The 26,365-nt window shown below is 42.6% G+C and overlaps 2 protein-coding genes across 2 annotated transcripts; one reads left to right on the top strand and one right to left on the bottom strand.

Moving 5' to 3' along the window:
• Positions 1-2,910: 2,910 nt before the first annotated feature.
• LOC141594968 (uncharacterized) lies at positions 2,911-3,767 on the top strand. Its single transcript, XM_074414947.1, has 3 exons — positions 2,911-3,222; positions 3,590-3,635; positions 3,739-3,767. The coding sequence occupies exons 1-3, from the start codon at positions 2,911-2,913 to the stop codon at positions 3,765-3,767; spliced, it is 387 nt and encodes a 128-aa protein (XP_074271048.1).
• Positions 3,768-19,026: 15,259 nt separating this feature from the next.
• On the bottom strand, positions 19,027-21,082 carry LOC141594969 (uncharacterized). Its single transcript, XM_074414948.1, has 5 exons — positions 20,754-21,082; positions 20,551-20,679; positions 20,090-20,197; positions 19,555-19,686; positions 19,027-19,076 (listed from the first exon to the last, which is right to left on the bottom strand). Exons 1-5 carry the CDS (start codon positions 20,815-20,817, stop codon positions 19,027-19,029), a joined length of 483 nt encoding a protein of 160 aa, XP_074271049.1. The 5' UTR covers positions 20,818-21,082.
• Between the last annotated feature and the right edge of the window lie 5,283 nt (positions 21,083-26,365).

Here is a 26,365-nt window from a genome sequence, read left to right on the forward strand (position 1 = left end):
AAAAGAATGTATTACCTCTACCGTGCTAGGAATATTCCCGGACTCAGCTTCCTTCTCATTCCCCTCCTTTGTGGGTTCTGTCCCATATATTGCAGCCTCTAGAGCGTCCAGCTCAGCTTTCCAAATGGGGGATTCACCATAACCATTGTCTTTTTCAAAATCGTCATCCAAAACGGACCCAGATGACATAGCAATGCTCTCCGTGGCCAATATGTTCGATCGAGGAAAGGTAGTACTCGATCGAGAACTCTCCTCCTGAATTTTACTCGATCGAACAAAGAGGTTTGCTTGATCGAGTGGTTCCTCGTGTAAAGTGTTCGATCGAAGGGTGTAATCTGCTCGATCAAACTCATGTTGCTGTACAGTGCAGAAGTCTTTGTATTGAGCTATTTGAGACACAAGTTCCTTGATACGAGCTTCTCTAAATGTATCAATTTCTTGCCCTCGAAGTGCAAGAGCCTTCACCAAAGACTTTAATTCAGCAATCTCTTCTTTCACTTTGTCAGGAGGAGGAGCTTGTTGTTGCGGTGGCCAGACGAATGGAGGCTTTTGATAGCCTCGTTGAAACGGATGTGGCGGCACATATGTAAAGGAATGACCAGCTTGTCTACGCTGCCTAAACGCATAGACTTCGTCGTTCCCTGTCAAGCAAATAACGACATTGTGCCCAGCAGTACCACATCTCTCACAGTAAACCACCTGTTGCGCCATAAGATGGAACATAGGTGGAAGGACAAAGGTACTCAACCTTCCCTTTGATGATATTTTACCTAGAACTGTCTAGGTAGGACCTGTAGGGCCTATCAAAACAACACTAGAGAAAAAGATGAGAACTGCCTCAAGGAATAAATCCCTTGAGGCTTAAGACAGACAAAAATAAACAAGTAAATAAAATAGTTGCCTCCCTGACAACGGCGCCAAAATTTGATACTATCGTCAGGTACCAAAAATAAATACGTAATTACTACTAACAGAGGTCAGCGGTAAGTAGGGTCGATCTCCACAGGGAGGCTAAAGTATTTATCTGCTAATCTCGTTTATCTAGTAACAATGGGGGTTTTAAAGTTGTTTTCTAAACTACTAAAGGGTTTAAGGCAAGAGAAATAAAGACAAGAGCAATAAGGCGAGAAAAAGCAAAGAATGTGATCAGATAAGGAGAGATATGTCAGGATTTCGGTTCACCATGGCAGTTCACTAACTTAGTCGTAAACAGTCCAGACGATCTACTGTGAGAAGGGTAAGGGAAAGGTCCTTCCGGTCCGCTATCCACCCTAGATTACAACTAACTTAACTTTTGTCCTTATTAAGGTAGTCTACTGTTCATAGCAGGTCTGTTCATTCCAATCTTCTGATCTAGGAGCGAATTTAACCAGATTAAGGGGTTTAGAAGCGTGCACTCAACTAAACATATTACAGTTATATTGCTATGGTCACAGATTCTCACAATAAATCATCTAGCCTATTCACGACATCGTCACTTTAATACCATGGCTCCCCTAATCCTAACATAAAAGGATTTAGCTACTCATGCTTTTGAAATTAATAACAACAACAATAAACATGAATATGCTAAGGGAAGACATAATAAAGAGATTATAAGGAAGAAGCATATACTAATAATGATAACAATAAAGTAAGAATTAAAGAGCAAGGAATTAAAGTAGAGAAACAATAGATTGAAGTTAAGAGTAAAGAAAGATTACAAAAGAGCGAATCCGGCAATAAGAACAAGGTAGCAACAGAGATTAAGAGAGAAAACACTGATTAAGAGTAAAACAGTATGATAAGATGTTTTTAACCTAATCCCGACTTCCTTTAATTTATATAGGGAAGTGATTATTAACATAAAATAAACCTAACACGGAATAAAAATCCCGAGTGTATAAGCTAGTCACTCGATCGAGCAACTTTATATCACTCGATCGAACAAATCCAAGCTAAAACCTCTCGATCGAGAACTTTAGGTACTCGATCGAACACTTATCAAAAAGGCACAATTCGATCGAGTAGAAAAAAGACTCGATCGAACAAGATAGTACTCGATCAAGTACTTTCCAGCGCACAATTCCTGATTCGCGCACTGAACTTCAAATGGCCGCCATTTCTTCGTTATATGGGCAAACAGAGCGTTTCTGGTGGAGTTGGAAACCTAAGAGGACATGCCTTTATCTCCAATTAGAATCACTTGAAAATCTATTTTAGAACTCGAGATATGGCTCTTCAAATTAAGCACTAGTATTTTGAAGTTCTTCCTTTGCTCGCCTAGCTATCATACTTCTTTGCGCATCTCAAAATAGTAGTGTTCAAGCTCCGACTCAACTCATATTCTAAATGCATGCATAGGGACATGTTTTAGGCTTGATTATGCTCATCTACGGTACATACCTGCAAAATAATACAAGACAAACCAAAGTAGACGATTCGGGGGACATTTGTAGCTAAACACTACATAAAATGCACAGAGATGCGTGCAAATGTGGTACAAAAAGTCTATATAAAATGCACGCATCACCTGCCAGAGGTCAGCACCAATGATCCATCAGCCAGCAGAACCTTTACACCCAATCATCTCTCCATGGTCATTCATGGCACGGGGAATGGACATTGTTGGCCCACTACCCAGGGCCCCAGGAAACAGACTGTGGATGCTAGCAATGACAGACTATTTTTTTCCAAATGGATAGAGGCAGAAGCATTCACTTAGGTAAAAGATAAGTAAGTCATCTCTTTAATCAAACGTAACATCCTCTGCGGGTTCGATATCCCATCAGAAACTATATGTGACAACGGATCACAATTCGTGTCAAACGACACAGAAGGATACTGTGCTAGGTGGAACATCTCACTGAAAAAGTCAACACCCAGGACTCCAAAGTCCAACAGGTAAGCTGAATCCACAATAAAATCATTATGGAAAATTTGAGGAGGAGGTTGGAAGAGTTAGGAGGAAAGTGGGCAGATGAGTTGCCACTAGTACTGTGGCCAGACAGAACAACACCAAAGACAGCGACAGACCAAACACCCTTCAGCCTGGTGTTTGCAACAGAGGCAGTGATTCCATCAGAGGTTCTAGTTCCAACTCACAGGTCTGGATGCATGACAGGGGAATTGAACAGTGCAGAGATAATCAGGAGTCTAGACATGGTAGACGAGCTTCGAGCAAGCGCGAAGATACATCTGGCTGCCTTCGAAAAGTCAGTCGCCAAAAGCTACAACAAGAACGTAAAAATCAGGCACCTGGAGGTAGGAGACCTGGTTCTCCGTGAGGTATTACAAAACACCAAAAACCGCAAAGCAAGCAAATTCGTCTATAAATGAGAAGGACCATACCAGGTTGAAGGCCTTGTTGGACATGGGGCGTACAGATTAATGACCATGGATGGTCAGTTAATACACAAACCATGGAACATACTTCACCTCAAGAGGTATCACTTTTGATAACAAGCTAAGTAGAATTTAGTGTACATAGTCTGTATTCGAAAAACCCTAAAAAAAAAATTGTAGGCATATTATCAATTTTCTATTGTACTTGTTTTATATTTGCATTTCTTTAAACTTGAAACCACTATTAGAGCTATGTGGTCTGTAGCTTCCTGGGTCCATGGTTGCTCTGGAACCCCATGAGATAGCGTCAGGTACTTCACATCGTTTTAATATATTTTTTGACTTTTCTATTTTGGGTTCTTTGAAATACCACATTGGACTCTAACTTTTATGGTACGTTGAGAGTGTTGTCAGCGGGACTATCAACTGTGAACGCAGGGTGACAAGGCACATGGCACTCCAACATGCCTAACCTAATTCTCCAGTAGGAGCACCCTCACCAGCTTGCTTGTGGAACATACGAAAAGGGGCTTGTCCGACAGCTTAAAGCTCACACAGCTACCCCGGATACCACCCCCAAAGATAGCTATCGACACCGAGTACTCGACGTAGTTAAGGCCCCAACATGCATGCAAAAACATAAGGAGCGCAGGGATTTCTGAGAACCCAGGATCCTGCAACATTCCACTGGTCCTAAAATGACGATAAACTTGCCTAAGGTACGCCCTGTTGGCTTTAAACATGATGAACACACTTTGCGTCATGATCAAGGTTAAGTAGTCAAATGTGGCGTCAAGTCTAAATCAACCCCCTTAGTTGACATGATAACTAGCTAATTCTAAATCAGCCCCTGGGTTGACATGACAGGTCTAAACAGCCCCCTGGGTTGACACGACCATCTCAAGTCTAAATTAGCCCCCTGGGTTGACACGACAGGTCTAAATCAATCCCTTGGATTGACACAGCCACCTGTAGTCTAAAACAGTCCCCTGAGTTGACACGACATGTCTAAATCAGCCCCCCGGGTTGAAACGGCCACCTCCAGTCTCAATCTGCCATTGGGTTGACACAACAATATTTGTAAGTTTAGACCAGCTCCCCGAGCTAACATGACTACTTAATATATGCCTAAGTCTGTCAGTAGGCAGAAAACGCAATTCACACAACACAAGACATATGAAGATAGAAGTCATCCTGCTAACCAGGCAGCAGTCATTTCTAAAATATGACCAAACCTGCCACCTGGGCTAGCATGGCCAAAAGTGCGAAATACAACCCGCCACCATAGCAGGGTCCACAAAACCAAGTGTTTGAAAATACTTATAAAGTCTGCGCCACACAGGGCCAGACCCCCAAAATCATAAGATACTTAAAAAAATTTTAAACAGAAGTTAAGTCAATGACTTCCCTCTCAGCTTCCACAACCTCCTCCCTTTCATGTTCTGGATGACTCTCATTTTCAGGAATAGGATCAGGCTGCACGATCCCTTCACCAATGGCCTCCTGGACACCAGCGTCAGCAACAGCCTCCTGTAGAGGACCTGCTCCCTCTGTAGCAGCCTTCTCCGTTATGGCAGGAGAGTTCACCTCTCCAACTTTCGGCATCGGCACGCTCAAGTCAGGCATCACGGGGTAGAGGTTCTTCAGCTGCCTCTCCTCCTCCTCTACTATCTGGAGGGTTAGGGGGCTCATACAACGTAGCACGCATGCCGCTGATCTTGCCTCGCCAAGTAGCATAGGCCAAAATATTGGTGACAAGGGTGATCAGCTCATTAATTCTCTCCTCAGCACGCTTGAGAGCCTCGGTGAAAGAATTGCACGCCTCCTGGGTACGTGCTAACTGGTCAGCCTCCTCCTTCAGCCGCTTCTTGGTACCAGACAGCTCAGCCTTCAGTTCTGCTACACGCTGGCTCAAGTCAAAACGTTGCTGCTCCAAATCAGCAATAATCCCTGTGAGCTCTTGATTCCTAGGATTGGTGGCTTTGATGGAAATCTAAACCACATCGATCATCTTCCTATTATACAGAGCTGACTGGAAGGCCTATCACCAGAAAGCAAGATAAGTAGATTCAACGGAAAAGGGTTCGGAACGAATAAGAGCAGGAAAAGGGTCAAAACTTACTATGAAGGCGTTGTGCACGTCATTTTCAGCCCTCTCCTCAGGGGAGAACTGCTTGAAATTTTCCACCAGTGGTGGAAACAGAAGCTGGTCCATAGCAGGCCAATAAGGGACCATATCCACGTTCCCAAAGCCTACTGAAAAATGGGCAGTGATACCTCCGCCAGCGGCAGCAGGGCTTGACGGAAGAGTAGGAGGATGATGTGATAGGGGACTGACTTTCAAAGGCTCAGAGACAGATCGAACAGTACTGGAGCGGGCAAGAGGCGACTAAAAGGAAGCAGCAGGAGCATTGCTCTTAGAGGCAGAAGGGGTGTTAGGCCTCCCAGCAGTCCGCTTCCTCCTTGCACTCCGGATGATGGCCTCTAAGGGATCAATTCTGGCACCAGCTGTAAGCAAGAAACCAGGCGTTAGGGAATATCGGGCGAGAAAAATAAAACATCAGGCATCAAAGTTGCAGGGACTTACCAGAAGACATGCTGCGCGACGATTGCTGAGGATTAGAGGAGGAAGCAGGAGAAAAACCAGAGAGCAGGTCGGGAAACTTCCTGTCAGCAACAGGTATGCAAAACAGCTTATTGCGAGCAGACATAGGGTCACCCAGGCGGATCAGGTTGCGAGGGCCTGCACACAAATAAAAAGTAAGCCCGTGAGCACGATGAAACCAACAAAACAGTAAAAAAGCTGCTTACTCGAAGTCATGACCCAGTCCTCAAAGATATAATCAGCAGGCGGCTGAATGGAGTCCTTCCTTAGGTAGAAGAATTCTTCAAACTACTTCTCGTCCTTCGACTTCGACACATGCCTAAAGGGGGTCTCACCGTGGCCGTAAAAAGAAAATTGGCCTCTTCCCAGCGACCGGGTCTCAAACATGTGTGCAAGATCGCCAAGATTGATAGTGCTACCCGAATTCTGGCTAGCAGTAAGGGAATAGAGGAGAACCCTCCATACATGTGCAGCAATTTGAACCATAGCAAAGCCATTAGTTCGGAGAAAGTCCTTAACCAACTTAGGGAATGGGAAACGAAGGCCATACTTAAAAGGGTAAAGGTAAATACAGATCCACCCCTCTGCGTCCGCCTTTTGTCCAAAGCCGGGGATGACGATATCCACCTCATCGCCGAGCCCTAACGGCTCCTTAATTTGGGGTATGTCGGCAGCCGTCAAGGAGGAGTCACAATTATGGGGGTGGGTGAAGAGGCCACGAGACGGGAAAAAGGGGTCAGGCACTGGAGTGGCTAAGGTAGAAGACAAAGGGACGTGGCGAGATTTACCCATAGAAATGCAAGAAAAAGATTGGAAAGATGGATGTAGTACCTGATGAAGCGGAAGTGGAGCTCCGGCGAGAATGGTGAAGTTCCGGCAAAGAAAGGAAAAGGAAGGAGAAGGGTTTTAGAGAGAGGAAAGGTTTTGAGGTTTTGGGAATTAATTGTGGAGATGTGGGTGTGGGACGGTTGGAGTTATAAGGGAATAGGATTGAGGGGGTGAGAAATGAGGAGGCATGGGGTAATGATGAGTGTATGGGAAGTTAAGCAAAAGACTGCGCGAGATACAGCTAATAATTTCCTGTTCGTCAGTTCGAAGCGTGCCTCGCAAGAAATTAGGGGCAAACTGTTTGGGACAAAATCTGTATATTGGGCCACGGAGATAATTGATCCAGCAAAAGGGTTAGAAGAGACGAATTGGGCCGGATAGGTTGGCAGCCTTGAGAAGCCCATAAGCACGAGGCAGCCAGGTGGACTTCTGACAGAATGAAGAGCGTTGGGCCTCAGTTAGCAAGCTAACACCCGGCAGCACGAGAAGCCGAACGAGAATGTAGTTCGGCTAACTTATTATGCAAGCAACCTAAACCCTACTAGGGTTTGGGTCCAATATATAAGGCAAAGGGAGGAAGAAAGAGCATTCATTCATACACATACAAACCTTAGACATTGTACTAACAAGATAGTCGTGTCACCATTATTGTATTCGTCCTCCATATTAAAAAGCTAGTGCTGTTTGGGCTAAAAATAGCATAATAAAGAAAGCCCACTTGGTAAAATAAAGATTATGAAGAAGAGGTGAGGAGGAAGAGAACCCGCGGTTAGGAGGAGGGGGAACGGGCTTGAGAAGGAACAAGAGGCCGTCATAAAAGGTGCCCGCGTCAAGGAAAAGAGTGTTAGGGAGAAGTTAGGGAGATCGGGGAGAATTGGTAAGGGAGTCCGGGTTTGGAAAGAAGTCCTTATGGAAATAATATACCCTTTCTATATTCGAGGTATGACATATCTAGGGTTCTTACCCTATAAATAGCCAAGGAAGGAAATCAAGAAGGGCATTCACTCATCCATATATTCATTCAAGATCATATCTCAGCAAATAATATACGCTCATTGTGGATCTTACAGGCCTGACGCCTAGGGCCAGCAGGATTAGCTACACACCACAATTGTAATCATCCTCCAATTCATATAGTGCAACACTTGGCAGGGTACCGTCCCTCCCGCGGTTGTTCCCACATTGGGTTTTCCGCGTCACCAAAATCTAACGTGTCAATTTATATTACGTACTTTATTTTCCGTTTACTTATTGACATACAAATCATCATACAATCGACCAACGAATATAGACTACATTGACCCTAATTAATCGACTTAGGTAAAAAAGACCTAAAAAGTTTGGCGCCCACCGTGGGGCATTGTGGTTGTCAATCGTTGATATTCTAGATATACAATGGAAAAGCAAGCATCTGAAGTCATGTCAGGGAGCAGGCAGCCATCGCCACCACCATCGTCTACCCAAAGTCCAACATCGACAGTGGCCACGCAGGCTCCCGGACACACCCCAAGAGTCATACCGACAACAAAAGCCTCTCTACCTCCCAGACCCTGTTGTCTCGGCCCAGACCGCACTGATCGAGACAAAGGAACATCAAGCTCGGGCGTCACTCCGCCGCCTGGTCCCACGCAGATTCTCGTCACGGCGTAGAAAATCTTGAGAAAGCTATGGAAAACATGAGAGAAGATCAAAGGAGAGCGAGATCTTTGAGGTAAGAAGGAGAGACAGAGAGCTCTGGGCACAAATTGATCTCCTGAAGCAGCAGTCCAACACTCCCGCAAACAGGACAGGTGAAGGAAGATTTCCTTTGGTAGATCTAACACAAGGAGCAAGAAAAAAAAAAGCGTGAGAGATACCAAACCAAAGAATTACAAGATTGGATTTGGCTACGACACCGTCGGATGGAAGGATAACCCCACGAGGGTTAGGATACCTCACACCAGATAGCGGGCAGCCAGCCAGCTGCGTAGGGATACAAACAGGTGGCCTCCCGTCGCCAGATCCCCGCAAAGAATCGATCAGACACCCGTAGCAGGATCCGAGTCAAACCAGCAAGTGAACTGGCAGCAGGGGACAATCGTTGCCACAACCCCCGTGGCAGCCGGAACTTATCAGAATCTTCAAGAGCCAGGATCAGGAGGAATTATGCAGACAACTGACAGGCGGACCCCAGATTCAGCCAATATAACTAATCGCAGATTGAACTAAAGGAGATCTTGAGCGAGTGGTTCCATGGCTACCACCCCCACTCGAGAAAGCAAACTCTAGACAGTTATGCCGACTCGCCATTCGTGGACACCATATCCATCACAGCCATGCCAAAGGGGTTCACAAACCAAAATATGCCTCTCTTCGACGGCACAGCAGACCCCTTTGATCATATTAGCCAGTATAAACAGAAAATGATGACGGTAACAGCCATATGACAAGTTAAGGAAGCCTTCATGTACAAAGGATTCGGGTCCACCCTAACAGGACCAGCACTTCGATGGTTTTGTAAGCCTGCCAAACAGGTCGATATCTACATTGGCTGAATTGGTAAACTCATTTACTCAACAGTTCGCAAGCAGCAGAAAGCCACAGAAGCACGCAGGAGACCTGTACAGAATCGTCCAGGGGGCAGGAGAAAGCATTAGAGAATACAATACCAGATTTAACAATGAGAAGGTAGCGAGACGAGTGTGATATCTCAACGGCAGTAGAAGCCTTCAGAGAGGCCTCCACCACGACTCGACCTATACAAGCAAACGGTGACTATGCATCCTTGCCATAGTTTCGAAGCGATGCAGAGAAGGCCGCCGCGATCGGACCGGGAGGAAGATATCCTAGCCGAGCCGCCTTACGGAGCGCGCCAAGTATTTCTAGTACTTCAGTGGAGAAATCGGGAAGAAAGCAAACCACCAACAAGAAGGACGAGAGGTACAGACCATATGGGAGGGGAGTCACGTAACCGAGGAAAACTAGCTACTCCCCCACTGGCGAGTATGGATTCACTACATGTATCGAAGGAATTTTGAAGGCGCTCGAGAGATGGGAGATGGAGTCAGGTGGCCCAACCCACCAGTAGGAGAGCAAGCTTAGAGAAAGGATAGCAAGAAGAAGTGTGAATTCCATCGTGATATCGGACGCAACACTGAGGATTGCTACACATTAAGAAGAGAGATCAAGCGCCTGTACGAACAAGGAAAGCTGAGCCACCTGTTACCACGTGGGGGCAAGCAGCAGGATAAGGTAGGTTCTGCCAAACCGGCAGATCCACCCACATGCACTAAAATTATAAACGTGATAACAAAGTGCTCGAGACTTAAGCGGCCCGACATATTTAGCGACCCAAGAGACATGCCACCGAGACCAAAGGAGACAGCCACCCAACTCTTGTAGAATTTCTCACAACGACCGCCAAAAAGTAAGCTTTGATGAAGGAGATACATACGATGAACAAGAACACCATGATGCACTTATTATCACCTTGTCAATGGCCAATTGCACAGTAAGAAAGGTCTTGGTAGATACAGGAAGCTCGGTCAACTTAATCATGCTGAAAACCATAGAGAACATGGGATTCAGTGAGAAGGATTTACAAAAGAAGACTATCCCGCTAGTAGGCTTCAGCGGAGAAACAGCCAGCTCGCTAGGTGAGATAATCATCCCCACCTATGTGGGAGGAGTCAACAAGCAAGTCAGGTACCTGGTTATAGATGGCCCCTCAACCTGCAACGTCATCCTAGGAAGACCATGGCTGCACCAGATGAAAGCAATCCCTTTAACATATCACCAGTGCATAAAGTTCCCCACCCCATGCGGAGTAGAAACGATAAGAGGAGATCAGGAGGAAGCTAGAGGCTGCTACAAGAAGGCACTCAAGTGCACTGCCAGCCCTCCCGCATAGCAATTCTGTACGACCTATCCAGGACGAATACATCGAGCCCCCAGCAGAAGAGCTGGATCAGATTAACCTGGAAAAGCTACACCCAGAGAGAACCGTGCTCATTGGAGCAGGATGTACAGGAAGCTTACGACAGCAGCTAGTCAAGTTCTTACAAGATAACATGGATTGCTTTGCATGGTCACACGATGATATGATAGGCATAGATCCATCCATCATAACACACAAGCTTAGCGTGGACCCAAAGTGTAAACCCATCCAGCAGAGAAGGAGAAAGTTTGCAGCAGAGAGAAAAAAGGTAATCAACCAGGAAGTAGACAGCCTGCTGGCAGCAAAAAAGATAAGAGAGGTGAAATACCCAGAATGGTTGTCTAATGTAGTGGTGGTGCCTAAGAAGAATGGAAAGTGGAGAGTATGTGTGGACTTCACTGATCTCAACAAAGCATGTCCTAAAGATCCATTCCCGCTGCCTCATATTGATGCAATGGTAGATGCAACAGCTGGACACGAGATGTTAACATTTCTGGACGCATGGAGTGGATACAATCAGATCAAGATGGATCCTGCAGACCAAGAGAAGACAGCATTTATGTCCGAGAGAGGAATATATTGCTATAATGCCATGCCGTTCGGCCTAAAGAACGCAGGCTCCACATATCAAAGGTTGGTTAACCGCATGTTCAAAGAGCAAATAGGAAAAACCATGGAGGTGTACATTGATGACATGGTGGTGAAATCAAAAAAAGCCAAAGATCATATGCGGCATCTGGCAGAAACATTCAACACCCTCAGGGAATACAAGATGAAATTAAACCCATCTAAATGCACCTTCGGGGTATCTTCTGGCAAATTCTTGGGCTATATTGTAACTCAGAGAGGAATAGAAGCCAACATCGAGCAGATCAAAGCTGTCTTACAGCTGGAATCACCTGAGAAACCTAAGGATGTTCAAAGACTAGCTGGAAAGGTAGCAGCCCTGAACAGGTTCATTTCAAGATCTTCAGACAAATGCAGGCTATTTTACGACGTGCTAAGGAAAAGCCAGAAGTTTGAGTGGACCGCTGAACACGAGCAAGCCTTCAGATACCTGAAGCACTATCTCAGCAGCCCGCCGCTGCTGTCAAAACCAAAGCCAGGTGAACCATTATTCCTATACCTAGCTGTCACAGAGGTAGCAGTGAGTGCTGTCCTGGTCGAGCAAGAAAAGGAGAAAAAGCCAGTGTACTACGTAAGCAAGTCTCTGCTGCCGGCAGAGACCGGGTACACATCTCTTGAAAAGTTAGTATTAGCATTGGTAGTAGTATCTCGCAAACTGCGTCCCTATTTTGAGTCACACATCATACATGTTGTGACAAACTACCCGCTAAAAGCTATCATGAGGAAGCCTGAACTGTCAAGAAGAATGTCTAAATGGTCTGTACACCTCAGTGGATACGACATCCAGTACGACCCTAGAACAGCCAATCAAATCACAAGCACTGGCCGACTTCGTGTCAGACTTTAGTCCAGCCATCCAGAATCTGGCAGATACCGAGATCCTCACTTTAGAAGGAAGCAAGCAGACAGAACTCTGGCAGATGCATATCGACGGAGCCTCCAACCAAAGGGGGGCAGGTGTAGGATTAATTCTGCGATCACCACAGGGAGATCTGATAGCACATGCTGTAAGATGTGAATTCAAGGGAACCAACAATGAAACAGAATACGAGGCCTTGATATTGGGAATGAAGCTAGCTCTGGAGTTAGGGGTCAGACACCTGCTCATATTCAGCGACTCTCTATTAATAGTCAACCACGTGAATGACGAGTTTATAGCAAGAGATTCGAAGATGATAACATACCTAAAAGTAGCAAAGGAGTTAAAACAAAAATTCGAAACTTGCAAGCTTAAACAGATCCCCAGAGATCAGAACGTGGAAGCAGATGCCCTAGCAACCCTGGGGGCAACATTCAAACCAACGGAGCTATCCAGCATTCCAATAGCACATATGCTAGAACCCTCTATCCAGAAGGAAGACGGAATAGACAGGGGTGAACTGGAGGATCCACAAAGCGAAAAGGAAATCCAAGCAGTTACAGAGGAAGGTGAGAGCTCTCGGTCAAACGGGCAGGAGCCTGACCAGGTAGCCGATCCAGCAGACGCCTGGCGCACACCTTACCTAGACTGGCTGCGCCATAACAAGCTACCAGATGATAAGAAGAAAGTGAGAGCTTTTAGAATAAAGGCTTCCAAATTCATACTCATCGATGATACACTATTCAGAAAATCGCTAGCAGGTCCCTACCTACGGTGCTTGGACAAGGAAGAAGCACAGACTGTGTTACATGCTCTCCACAGTGGCGAATGTGGAAACCATGCAGGGGGCAGAAGTCTGGCAAATAAAGCCCTCAGACAGGGATATTATTAGCCTTCAATGAAAGCAGATGCAACAGAGTATGCACGAAAATGTGATGTCTGCCAACGCTCAGCGCCCATGATCCACCAGCCAGCAGAGCCCCTGCACCCTATTATTTCTCCCTGGCCATTCATGGCATGGGGCATGGACATAGTAGGCCCCCTACCACGGGCCACAGGAAACAGAACCTGGATGCTAGCAATGACAGATTACTTCTCCAAGTGGATAGAGGCAGAAGCATTCACGTAAGTAAAGGACAAACAGTCATCTCATTCATAAAACGAAACATCATCTGCAGATTTGGTATCCCATCAGAAATCATATGTGACAATGGCTCACAATTCATCTCAAACGATCATTGAAGGATACTTTGTGCGGGTGGAACATCACCTTAAAAAAGTAAGCACCCAGGACTCCAAAGTCCAATGGACAAGCTGAATCCAGCAATAAAATCATTATGGAGAATTTGAGAAGGAGGTTATAGGAGTTAGGAGGACAGTGGGCAGATGAATTGCCACTAGTGTTGTGGTCAGACAGAACGACGCCAAAGATAGCAACAGGTCAAACACCCTTCAGCCTGGTGTTTGGCGCGGAAGCAGTCATTCCATCAGAAGTTCTAGTTCCCACCCACAGGTATGAAAATATGACGAGGGAACTGAACAGTGCAGAGATGACGAGAAGCCTAGACACAATTGACAAGCTGCGAGCAAGCGCAAAAATCCGTCTGGCTGCCTACAAACAGTCAGTGGCCAGGAGTTATAACAAGAACGTAAAAATCAGGCTCTTGGAGGTAGGAGACCTGGTTCTCCGAGAGATGTTCTAGAACACCAAGAATCGAAAAGCAGGCAAATTCGCCTACAAATGGGAAGGACCATACCAGGTAGAAGGAGTTGTTGGCCATGGTGCATACAGACTGATGACTATGGACGGTCAAATCATACAACGCCCATGGAACATACTTCACCTAAAGAGATATTACTTTTAATAATAAGTAGACTCTAGTTTTCAAAATAATGTACTATGAGAAGCCAAATCATTTTTAAAGATAAAATAAAAATTCGGTAGTAGGCATACTGCCAGTTTCACTCTTATTTCTGGTGTCTTTAGTTGTTTTTAAAAACTTTAAACTACTATTGGATGGTGTGGTCTGGCAGCGTCCTGGGACCACAATTGCTCTGGTACCCCATGAGATGGCGACAGGTACTTCACACCATTCTGATAGATTTTCCTATTTTCAGGCTTCTCTAAGTACATCACTTTGAATTCTGGTATCTATGGTACTTTGAAAGGATGTCTAGCAGGACTGTCAATTGCCAACGCGGGGTGACAAGGCACATGACACTCCAACATGCCTAACCTATTTTCTCCACAAGGAGCACCCTCACCAAGCGGACTGTGGAACATACGAAAGGGAGCCTGGCTGACAGCTGAATACGCTTATCCAGCTACCCCTGATACCACCCCCTGGACGTAGCTCGCACTAATCGCACTTAATTAGGGCCCCAGAATGCATGTAAAAACGAACATGGAACGTAGGGATATCTGCGCTACCAGAATCCTGCAGCGTCTCCATCTGGTCCTAGAGTGATGATAAACTTGCCTCAATGACGCCTCTGCTGGCATAAAACGAGACGAACACACCTTGCGTCATGAACAAGGTTAAGTAGTCCACAAACTGCGGCATACGCCTAAATCAACCATCTGGCTGACACGGCAGCTAGCTTGGTCCGAGTCAGTCTTTTCAGGCTGACCAGGCCGGTCTAAATCAGCCTCCAAGGTTGACACGACCACTCCTCCTTACATTGCAGCATACGCCTAAATCAGCCGTCAGGCTGACACGGCAGCTAGCTGAGTCATAACGTTATCCTTTTCAGGGTGACAAGACTCGCCTAAATCAGTCAAACAGACTGACACGGCATAAACTTCCTAAAACAGGGAGAATAAACAAACAAACAAACAAACACACGATATGTAAAAACCTTGCCAAACAATGGCAAAGGGCATTTCAAAGTATGGCCAAAAATACGGCCCCGAGTTTAACCGCCACCCTGGCGGAGCAAACACAAGAACAAGTTTAAAAACTTACAAAGTCTGCCACCTCTGGGCCAGACTGCCAAAAACGTTTATCAAAACATAAAAATTTAATTATCGGTCACATTAATGACCTCCACCTCTGGCATCCCCTCTGCCTGCTGACCTCTCATTTCAGGTACCGCTTCAGCCTGAGCATCCTCAGCCGCCATAGCTCCCTGAGCTCCGTCAAGAGATCCTCCGGGACATTCCGGCGTCACCCCAAGACTGCTCACCGGCGCAGGAGAATTCACCTCACTAACCTCGGGCATCAAAGATACTCGGATCGGGTTGAGCGGGGTAGAGCATCTCCAGTGCTTCTCCTCTTCCTCTATGGCCTTTGGGTGGGAGCCTCCTCGAGTGCAAAGACGCATCCCACCGATCTTTCCCCGCCGGGTAGCATATGCAACGACGTTGGTGGCTGGGGAGATCACCACCGATCTTCTCCTCATCATCTTCGAGAGTCGAAAAGGTACCGCACACCGCCCGGGTTCGAGCAGTGATCCCCCTCCTTCAACTTCTTCTTGGTGACGGCAAGCTCGGTCTTCACTCCACCACACGCTCCTTCGATCAACCCGTTGTTGTGCCAAACTGCACAGATCTCCTTGACCTCCCGGTTCTTGGCGGTAGCACGGCTGGTGGTCCGAACTATGTTGATCATCTTCCTGTTGTAGAGTGCAGATCGAAGAGTCCGGGGCATAAATAATCGAAGTCAAAGAAAAGAGTTGGGAGGCGAGAATTTAAGCAAGAAGCGGATGGATGGATGACGGGTAGAAGACGAAGAATATTTACCATGAAGGCATTGTGCACATCGTTCTCAGCCATCTCCTTTGGAGTGGACTCCGAAAACGTTTCCTCAACAGGAGGAAAGAGCAGCTGATCAATCTCCGGCCAGTACGGCACCTTGTCCACATTCCCAAAGCCTTCTGGGAAATGAGCGATGATGCCCCCACTAGACGAAGCACGAGGACTGGCAGGAGGAGTAGGCGGATGGCGAGGTAGCGGATTAACTTCCAAAGGCTCACGTGCAGCAGAACTAGAAACTGTAGGAGGAGTCTGAAAAGAGGCAGCAGGAGCACTCCTCTTGGAGGCAGAGGCCACATCAGGGATGGCAGAAGGTCTCTTTCTTTTAGCACTTTGGAGGATGAGTTCCAGTTGATCGACTTTTGAACCTGCAAGCATACACAGTCTTAGACGGCAGAATGCTTAAAACATCAGCAATAACAGCATGCAAACGAGAGTGGCTACAGAAACCTTACCAGAAGACATACTGTGGGCTGATTGAGGAGGATTGGAGGAGGAAGCAGGTGAAAAACCAGGGAGCAGGTCTGGAAACTTTCTTTCAGATTAAGAGACGTAGAACAACTTGCTGCAGGCAGGGATCTTGGCACCAATACGGGTAAGGTCACAGGGGCCTGCACGAAGACGATGAAGTAAGCTAGTAAGCAGCGAGATGAAACAAATCAGGTAACAGGAAAGCAGAACCCATTTCTCGAAAATATAATCGGTAGGAGGCTGGATGGAGTCCTTCCTCACATAGAAGAAGTCCTCGAACCATTTCTCATCGCGAGATTTTGACACATGTTTGAAGGGAGCCTCTCCGCGGCCCCGGAAGGAGAATTGACCCCTGCCCAGGGACCTGATGTTGTACATATGGGCCAGATCGCCCAGAGTGACAGCTTTGCCAGTACTCTGACCAGAGGCCAGAGAATAGAGAAGAACTCTCCAAATGGCGACAGAGATTTGTGCCATGGCGAAATTGTTGGTGAAGATAAAATCTTGAACGAGTTTCGGGAAAGGGAAACGGAGGCCATATCTAAACGGATATAAGTAGAAGCAAACCCACCCTAGACGGAGGGCGTCAGCTTTCTGTCCCGGTTCAGGGATGGCAATATCCACCCCATCACCAAGACCAAGCAGGTTCTTGATCGTCGGAATGTCGGACGGAGTTAGGACGGAGTCACAATCATGTGGGTGTTTGAAAAGTCTCCGAGAAGGGAAAGTAGGGTCAAGATTACGGTCGGAGGGTGTAGGGGGTGACGAAGACTGCCGAGTTTTGCCCATGGTGGAAAGAGAAAATGAAGATTAAAAAGGGAAGGGAAGATGGATTACCTGATGATGAAGATGGAGAAGGGGAACAGTGAAGCCGGCGAGGAGTGAAAAAGGAGGAAGATTGAGGGTTTAAGAGAGGAGAGCTTTTGAAATAATTTGAAGTGATTAAATGAAAGGGGAAGAGAGACGTTGGCGTTATAAAGAGGAGAGAGGGAGTTGGGTGCGGAGAAAGAGGAATAGGGCGGCTGGAAGTGATGGGTTGCATGGGAAGAAGTAAAAGACGGCGTAGGGTTTTTTAACATTTGGTTACGTAAATTCCTTGTTCGATACTTGAAAGCGTACTTCACAAGAAATTTGGGGCAAACTGTTTGGGCTAAAAATAGCATAATAAAGAAAGCCCACTTGGTAAAATAAAGATTATGAAGAAGAGGTGAGGAGGAAGAGAGCCCGCGGTCAGGAGGAGGGGGAACGGGCTTGAGAAGGATCAAGAGCCCGTCATAAAAGGTGCCCGCGTCAAGGAAAAGAGTGTTAGGGAGAAGTTAGGGAGAAGTTAGGGAGAAGTTAGGGAGATCGGGGAGAATTGGTAAGGGAGTCCGGGTTTGGAAAGAAGTCCTTATGGAAATAATATTCCCTTTCCATATTCGAGGTAGGACATATCTAGGGTTCTTACCCTATAAATAGCCAAGGAAGGAAATCAAGAAGGGCATTCACTCATCCATATATTCATTCAAGATCATATCTCAGCAAATAATATACGCTCATTCTGGATCTTGCAGGCCTGACGCCTAGGGCCAGCAGGATTAGCTACGCACCACAATTGTAATCATCCTCCAATTCATATAGTGCAACACTTGGCAGGGTACCGTCCCTCCCGCGGTTGTTCCCACATTGGGTTTTCCGCGTCACCAAAATCTTACGTGTCAATTTACATTACGTACTTTATTTTCTGTTTACTTATTGACATACAAATCATCATACAATCGACCAACGAATATAGACTACATTGACCCTAATTAATCGACTTAGGTAAAAAAGACCTAAACAAGTGCAATCATTGGAAGGGTACCGTCCCCTTCCCGCGGTCGTTTCCCACATTGGGTTTTCCGCATCACCAAAGTTCTTATGTTAATCTCTTATTTACGTCCTTATTAGTTTACGTGTCAACCATACTTACATCGCTAATCTCACAAATAACGCATAAGACCACTTTGACCTAATTTAATCTAATTCGGTAGAAAAATACCAAAACACAAGGGAGGTAATTATCCTTCATTGAGCACGTTCTCTTGAACTTGTAACTACACTGGTGTACATGTTCATGGATATACATACAACATATCATTTTATTGGAAATGGATCCTCTCCATTTCCGCTCATAATCTATTTAAATAATAATTACCCTTTCACTCTCATTTCCCCTTTATTTTTATGCGTAAATTTAGAACCGTTAGATGTTGCCAAAATACGATCCAGACCATTCATAGGAACTTTCTTCTCCATTTCTTTTTAGGAAATGGAGAGAAATTGGGCTCCATTTTATTAGTGTTGTTGCGTTTGTGTTCGTTCATTGATATAAAATCAACTTGTGTCACATGTCCTTTCATTAAGGGTAGTATCAAGAATCAACCAGTGTCACATGCCCTTATAATATTTCCCTCTCGGCCCCGCTGCCTTAAAATCCTGGCTTTGCCACTGATCAAGATGTAGGAAGTTATTTACGGCCTCTAAATGTCTTAAAGACACTGAGCTTGTTTCCACGCGAATAGTACGTAACATCCATTATAAAGAAGTTTTTGTGACTATTTTTTATAAATAAACTATGTATCCCTTTAGCATTCATTTCAAACTATTTGTCGGCAAGAAGTTCACTTCATTATTCTAGGTGTTTTTTTTACAGTTGCAGTAAAACTGCTACCTGGAGCATAAAACGACATGCTTATAAGATGAATAAGACATAAGAAATGTTTTTAGAATAATTGAAACATTTTATACACAATGGAAAACAATAAGCTTTTATTAATGGAGTATCAATTTTAAGAGAAAACATAAATAATTAGGGAAACAAGAGGCAAATAATCCCTGGTAAAACAAACCAAACATATGAAAATTACAAGAAATAGAAAACATTTAACATAAAGTAAAGAAAACAAATAAAATCATCATCAAGTTTTGTCCATAATTGTCCTGATTTCGTTGATTAATTGCACGTGCCCTTGAAAAAACCCGAGCATTTAAGTTCTCCACAACATGTGGAAAGAATGGCCTTTGAGCATGATTCATTTACTCTTTTACATCCGCTATTTTTCTCTGTCAATTTAAATTACTACAACGTTAGGTATCATTTATTTGTAAGCTAAGGCCATGCATGTCATAATACAGTATAAACTTCGTACCTTTTACGCATACACCTCCGAAAATGCTGTCACTATTACTGTTATCACAAATGGTTCCCGCACAACAACGACCAAGAATCTGCTGTTTTGGGCCACATGGCTTTCCAAGACCAAAACAAGATGGTTCTACCCCTACGATTTGAACCAGAATATTTATAAATAATACTTACTACGGAGTACAATTTATATTTTAAAAAAATACAAATGAAATAGATAGAAAATATATGTATCGCCACTTTTAAAAACAAGAGTTGTACTTCCTATATCCTAATTTAATCGTCTCATTTCCAATTTTGAAATTACATAAAAAATGACGAATAACCAACTCTATCCTTGACCTAAAGAGAACTTGGGCAATATTATTGTGATAAAAATGTCGGTGGTAGTTAATAATCTAGCTAGCTGAAATGTTGAAGGTTTACGTACAAATTTACTTTACTAAATTTTAAAAAGAGAAAATATTTTTTTAATATATTTTTAGTTGGTAATATAGTTATCATGTCTGGCTAAGTGAGTAATCGACCAAAACCCTTACTATCTTTGCACGTGCCACTGAAAGTTCCTGAGCATTCGAGTTTTCCACAACATTTCTGAAAAGCGATCTTTGAGCATGCTTCATTTTTCTCTCCACATCCGCTATTCTCTGTCAAATAAAATTATAACATTAGATATCATTTGTAGGTTAAGGTAGTTATTAATGTATATATAAATATAAAGGCAAAGGCAAACGATAGTAAAACGTATCAATTGTTGAAATATAAATATAAAGGCAAAGGTAAGCAAAAATATTAGGAATGAAGTTTCCTATTGGCTACGGATAACACACTAATAGTCCTCCTACAGAATCTTAGAATTTTTCATTCTATAAAAGTGATCGATCCGTGTCATTTTGACCAAATATTAGTATCGATCTTGGCCACGAAATGTACATATAAGACGGTATTTTTGTGTAAGAAGACTCTTCATATGATTGTTTTTTTACTATCTACTACGTACCTTTTTGGCATTTGCCTCCCAAAATGTCCTCTCTATTATTACAAAAGAATCCCGCACAACAACGTTTAAAAAGGCCACATTCTTGTCCATCATCTGAACATCCTTGTGCTTTCTCGCCCATGAGTTCAACTGAAATATTTATGAATAAATATTACTACAATCTTGATATCAATTTTAAAATGTAAGAAAATTAGTACAATTACCGATTACAAGGATGAGAAGAATCGCCAACATAGTATTCTTGTATGAAATGAGCTTGCCCTCCATTTTTTAAACAACAATCGTAAATACTAATCGTTTTCTTTCGTCTTAGTCTTATAGTATGTATATTATCTTGTTGAGTATGTAGTTCATTACCAATTCCCTACTATTTATACAATATGCTCTCACAAATGACGACCTAAAACGTGCTTACGAGTATTTGACTATCTTGTGGTTATTTGGGTGTAGGAATCTTATTTGTGACCATTTCTTCGTGTAACAACTAACAAGATTTATAATCACTAAATATAAAATGATAGGATCATTTCAATCATATAGAAATTATTACAACGATATTTGGAAATCTAATAAAATACAGTTTTTACATATTATCTATCGTGCATATATACTAAATGATAGGATGACCATTTCAATCATAATGAACTAGTGTAGATATCATGCAAAAAGCGTTGTTTTTTTATACCGCTTTGTATATAAAACTTAACAATTATCAGGAGTATACTCATAGAATAACTTCCGAATTTAAGACTCAAGTTATAGCTAAAGTACTTTAGGGGGAAAAACTCCAAATATTTTCTAATCAATCAATATTAAATATATATTTGAGGCTTTTTTCGAGCGACGTGGTAGTCTCCAACTTTTTAAAACACTTAATTAAATTTTAAAATTAATTACTTACAATTTTTCTATTAGAATTAGGAAATAACTAATCATTTACAATTTTCCTATTAGAATTAGAAAATTATTTTTTAATTAATATTCGTGTTTATTTATATATATGAAAACTTTGATATACTATAGAAAAAGAACTTAGATATATTCATAGTCTCCAATTTTATACGCATTATTCAATATGATAATTCACAACATAAAACATATGTAAGCTCAATTTTTTTTAAAATACTTAAAATAAAACTAAAAATTAACATAAACAAATCCCTTGCGTTCTTGACGCTTTTTTAGGCATTTCTCGACGTTTAAAAGCGTCTCCATTTTTTTCTCGACGCTTTTAGAAGCGTGGTTTTTTGGGACCTCAGGAATTTATTACACTTTTTAGTGTCAGCCTTGTCGACGCTTTTTTGTGTCACGAGCAACAACGCTTTTTAGCATCAGGGTTTCTCTACACTTTTTGCGTCGAAATTGATATTTCTCGACGCTTTTTCCTGCCACTAGGAAAATTCACTACGACTACTGTTTTCATCATACGATTGAATTAAAACATTTAGATTACTAGACGACATCATAAAGAGTGTATAGACAACATTAATTTGACTAGTATATATACAAAACAAAATTTTATACCATAAAATTGCATTATCAAATAACTAAATGCGTGCATACAAAATTCTAATTAAAGAAGTATTGCAATTATTTCATTCGAACAATAGAAATAAGAAAAAATATCATTATTAATGTTTTCACGCAAAAAATAATACAATGCCACCAAAATATTAAATCCAAGCCAAAAGGTGCGATTAATCTACTCCGAACAGTGAATTCGAGATTTGCTCCATTCATCTGATGTAGCGCCGCCATTTGTTGAGTTTGATATCTACATGATATGCAAGGAAAGCAAATATTATTAAGTAGTCAAGCAAGTGATACCAATAACTAAAAGCTGAAATCACAATATTGCTTAAGAAACCATAAAAGTATAACTATGAAGTATACTCCCTAGCCTTCCCAAACTAACAAAAATACATCAATATCATCAATATATGCAAACAAAATCGGTTTTCCGCAACAAACATCATTTACAATACATTGGAGATACATTACGGCTTTGAACCATCTCTATAGGTGGAAGTAATAGGACTATGACTATTCTGAGCTTGTAAAGCTCAAACTTAATTGAATTAAGTCACTTTATACCAAACTAAATTCTACAACCGCATTACTTCACCGCCCCACACTTCCACTGAACCATATAGTATCAGTGCCACCACTTTGACCTCCTCAATTTACCTAACACATAATACCACCTCTTGCAAACCAATGAAAGTAACACATGCTGTGATACCCGTCGTTGTGAGTACCAAATATAAAATTTATAATCTCCTATTAAGACTAACCTAGGCTAGTGGTAACAGGGTCGAACCACAAGAAGGCAGTTGTAAATTTTAGTTGATTTATATCTAGTCTAAGGTAACAATTGTGGGGGTTGAATTGAATTGGTCTACACCTAAAAGTGAATAAAGATAACAAACTAAATAAACGATATAAACAGATAAAAGAAGGGTACTAGGATAGTCGGGTCATTATAGCTTTGGCGGCAGCAAACTAAGTCGGTCTAAATCAAACACAGGTAAGGCGGGAAATAAAGAGTTCCTCTCGGTCCACTCTTAACAAATAGCATCTTTCGATCTCGCTATAGGTCCCTAATGTCACTAATACTAACTCTCGTCCTGAAAAGTGACTAACGATCTAAACTATACCTATATTTCGATCTTAGCACAGTCTAGTCGATTTAATTGATGGTCCAATAACCTCCCCTATCTTTCGATCTAATGGGTCAGTCATAAAATAGGTATCTAACTGGTCGCATGCATTCGATTCGTTAAATACAAAATTAAATTCAATTAAAACGAATATAAACCCTACGAGGTCAGTCGATCGACTGACAAGGTCAGTCGATCGACCAACACGCGAGACAGTCCTTCCTAATCTAATGCCGCCTATGCCATAAATCGCCTACATCCTAGCACTAAAGATTTAGCTACTCATGATGAAGGTGAAAACAACAATAAAACTAATAACGATTACTGAATTCATGCTTAAAGTAAACAACAAACAATGAAAATACGATAATTGGCTTTCGGGACACTAACTTAGCAAATCTATACTAATAATGAAAGTAAAGCAATAAACTGAAATTAGGGCAGAAGGAATACCGAGATTCAGAGGAACGATTAAGAACAAGAACGGAAAATCCAATGCTAACCGATGTTCCAAACCCTAATTATTCGAGTAAACTAAAATTGAAAGTACTGTATTGTTGTGATAGAAACTTAGATGAAAACTTAGATCGTAAACTGATGGTTTTTATGTTACGTTATATAACAATCAACGTAACATCTTATTTCCTAAACCTAAACTTCACGGGTTTCAAGATTCACGGTCTTTCAATTCACGTCTGGATTAGCAATCTGGTCGATCGACTGATAAGGTTGGTCGATCGACAGCACCTCAGCAAACAGTAGCTTCTGGAACCCGAGCATTGGTCGATCGACCGAAGGTGGTAGTCGATCGACTGGCTGAGCTGCTAATTGACTTCTTAAAACACGTGGACTTGTCTTTTGGGCCTTGAATTGCGCACCAAGCTCGTTCCTTAAGAAATTCCTTTACGTCATTTGCGATGCAGATTACTCGGGGACGGATTTGGCTTGACTTCCCGTTGAATTCTTCACATTTCTGCAATAATGTACAAAATACGGAAGTAGACGGAAATAGGGAGAAATGTAGCATAAACTACATAAATGAGCTCTGAAATGCGTGCAAAATAGGGTGTAAAACATCATATAAAAGACACGCATCAAACGTCCCCAAACCAAACCCTTGCTTGTCCCCAAGCAAGAACTAAACTCGATCTAAAGACCTAATGGAACGACTTCAATCTCAGAGCGAAACGCAAACTGTTAAGCCTAAACCAATTTAATGCACAACCAACAATCAATTAGCAATATGAATCATGCAAACGAGTTATGAAGTCGTTAAAGATTGTTGAACCGTCAACTGTAGAGACTTATCAAACTGGACTCTCACGGTCGCTCAAAACTCTCAATTAAGCGCAAGGTGAATATATGTAAAAGATAGAAAGAATTAATTTTGTAGTGACTCTCACCTAACTACGACCTATAAGAACATGCCAGCAATAAAATATGAAAATGACCTCTACAACCGTACATACGCATTCCAACCCAACAGATGACCAATGACACATGCCGAGGTATATATGGGATATGTGAGGTATGGGTAAGAAGAGGCAAAACATTTTATGGTAAAGTGGAGGTACAGGTGATCAAGCTAGTACCAAGACGGAACCAAATGGCAACATCCTTCTTCTTGCTCATAAACAATCGAAACGGTGCTATAGCATGCACAAAACTCACAATCTCCAAACTACCAAATCAATGAACTCCCCATAGGATATAAATGAAACATGGGAGCAAAAATCGCCAAAAGATAGGGATTAAATTATGCGAATTGATTTCTTCCTCGAATCTTCAGTCGATCGACTAAATGCGGCAGTCGATCGACTCAATTGAACAGTACAGGACACCCTTTTTTTTCATTTCTTTTTCGAATCATTTTTTCATCATTTCTTTTTCTCTTTTATATTTATTTCTTTCCTCCTTTTCATCTTCCCAACAATATCTTAACAGAGCATATGCCACCAAAAATGAGTAACAATCCCAAAAACGCTGACTACTAGCTTGACAAGGGACAGGCTAAATATAGGATGTAGTAAATGGGACAAAAAAGGAATATTTTTGGCGGTGTGGAGCTTATGGGTATAATAAGAAAAGGAAGCCTCTTCCACATGTGTCAACAAACCACAAACCGAATGCATACAGGTATTAAGTAGATCAAATTCATATTCATGCAAATTAAGGAAACATGTCTCATAAGGAGTACTACTCACATTCCTAAATGAACCGGTCATGAATGTCACCAGTTATAGGCTCTAATTCTCAGAAATATGATGTAGGTTGCCAATTTTCAAAGTCAAATCTCAAGTTCAGCAAGAATGTAACGAAAACTCGTAGATATGCATTTACGATTCTACTAATAACATGTTAATCTAGCAAGGCTCAGGCGAGACAGATGCAAATGCAAAATCATCATAGAAATACTACCGTTCCGACTCGACCTATATGCTAAAATAAACGGATTAAACGTGAATTTTTTGAAATTTATGACAATTTTTTGAAATTTTTCAATTTTTTTGAATTTTTGTATAAATGGAAATGGATGAAATGGAAAAAAAAACAATGCAAAGCAGAATTAAACGTGAATGCAAACAAATGAAATGCGACGCAAAACCCTTCCCCAAACCAAATCGCACAATGTCCCCATTGTGCAAAATCATATAATGAAGAAAAGAGAAATGGGAATTTGCGAGAAAATAAATAAGCAAGACACAAAGGAAAGATATGGAACTCACACGACTCTAAGCGCAGCAAAGGAAACCTCCCCAAACCAGCGTGAGCTAGGAGGTTTCAGTAGCCAGCAGTGCTACCAATAAGGACCTGAAAAGGCAATCAAAACCACGCATAAAACCGAGAAACAATTTTTGAAACGGTAAAATTGTGCACAAATGAGAGAACAGAAGAAATAAATGATTTGACGGAAAATAAAGTGGAGTAGAAACCTCCCTTAAGTCCGCAAATCGACCAAACACAGCAGGGGAGAGGTCGTGAACAGGTACAGCAGCAGAAGTGGTCGATCGACCTATAGGGGCAGTCGATCGACCGGATGAACAGGAACAGAAGCTCCTGGAAAGCGCAACTCAGTCGATCGACCATGATGGCCAGTCGATCGACTGGAAGTACTGCTGTACTTCTTATTTCTTTGTATTTGCTCAATGATTTGA

The sequence above is a fragment of the Silene latifolia genome, chromosome 8 (assembly GCF_048544455.1).
Source record: "Silene latifolia isolate original U9 population chromosome 8, ASM4854445v1, whole genome shotgun sequence".
NCBI lineage: Eukaryota > Viridiplantae > Streptophyta > Magnoliopsida > Caryophyllales > Caryophyllaceae > Silene > Silene latifolia.

Excerpts from the sequence above, each read along its gene's own strand:
- LOC141594968 (XM_074414947.1), top strand. The coding sequence starts at position 2,911 with ATGGAAAATTTGAGGAGGAGGTTGGAAGAGTTAGGAGGAAAGTGGGCA. Across the intron at positions 3,223-3,589 it reads CCAAAAGCTACAACAAGAAC|CTTCCTGGGTCCATGGTTGC; the intron begins GTAAAAATCAGG and ends TGTGGTCTGTAG. Across the intron at positions 3,636-3,738 it reads ACCCCATGAGATAGCGTCAG|CGGGACTATCAACTGTGAAC; the intron begins GTACTTCACATC and ends GAGTGTTGTCAG.
- LOC141594969 (XM_074414948.1), bottom strand. The coding sequence starts at position 20,817 with ATGGAGGGCAAGCTCATTTCATACAAGAATACTATGTTGGCGATTCTT. Across the intron at positions 20,680-20,753 it reads TCTTCTCATCCTTGTAATCG|TTGAACTCATGGGCGAGAAA; the intron begins GTAATTGTACTA and ends TAAATATTTCAG. Across the intron at positions 19,687-20,089 it reads CAGTGGCACGTGCAAAGATA|GGGTAGAACCATCTTGTTTT; the intron begins GTAAGGGTTTTG and ends TTCAAATCGTAG.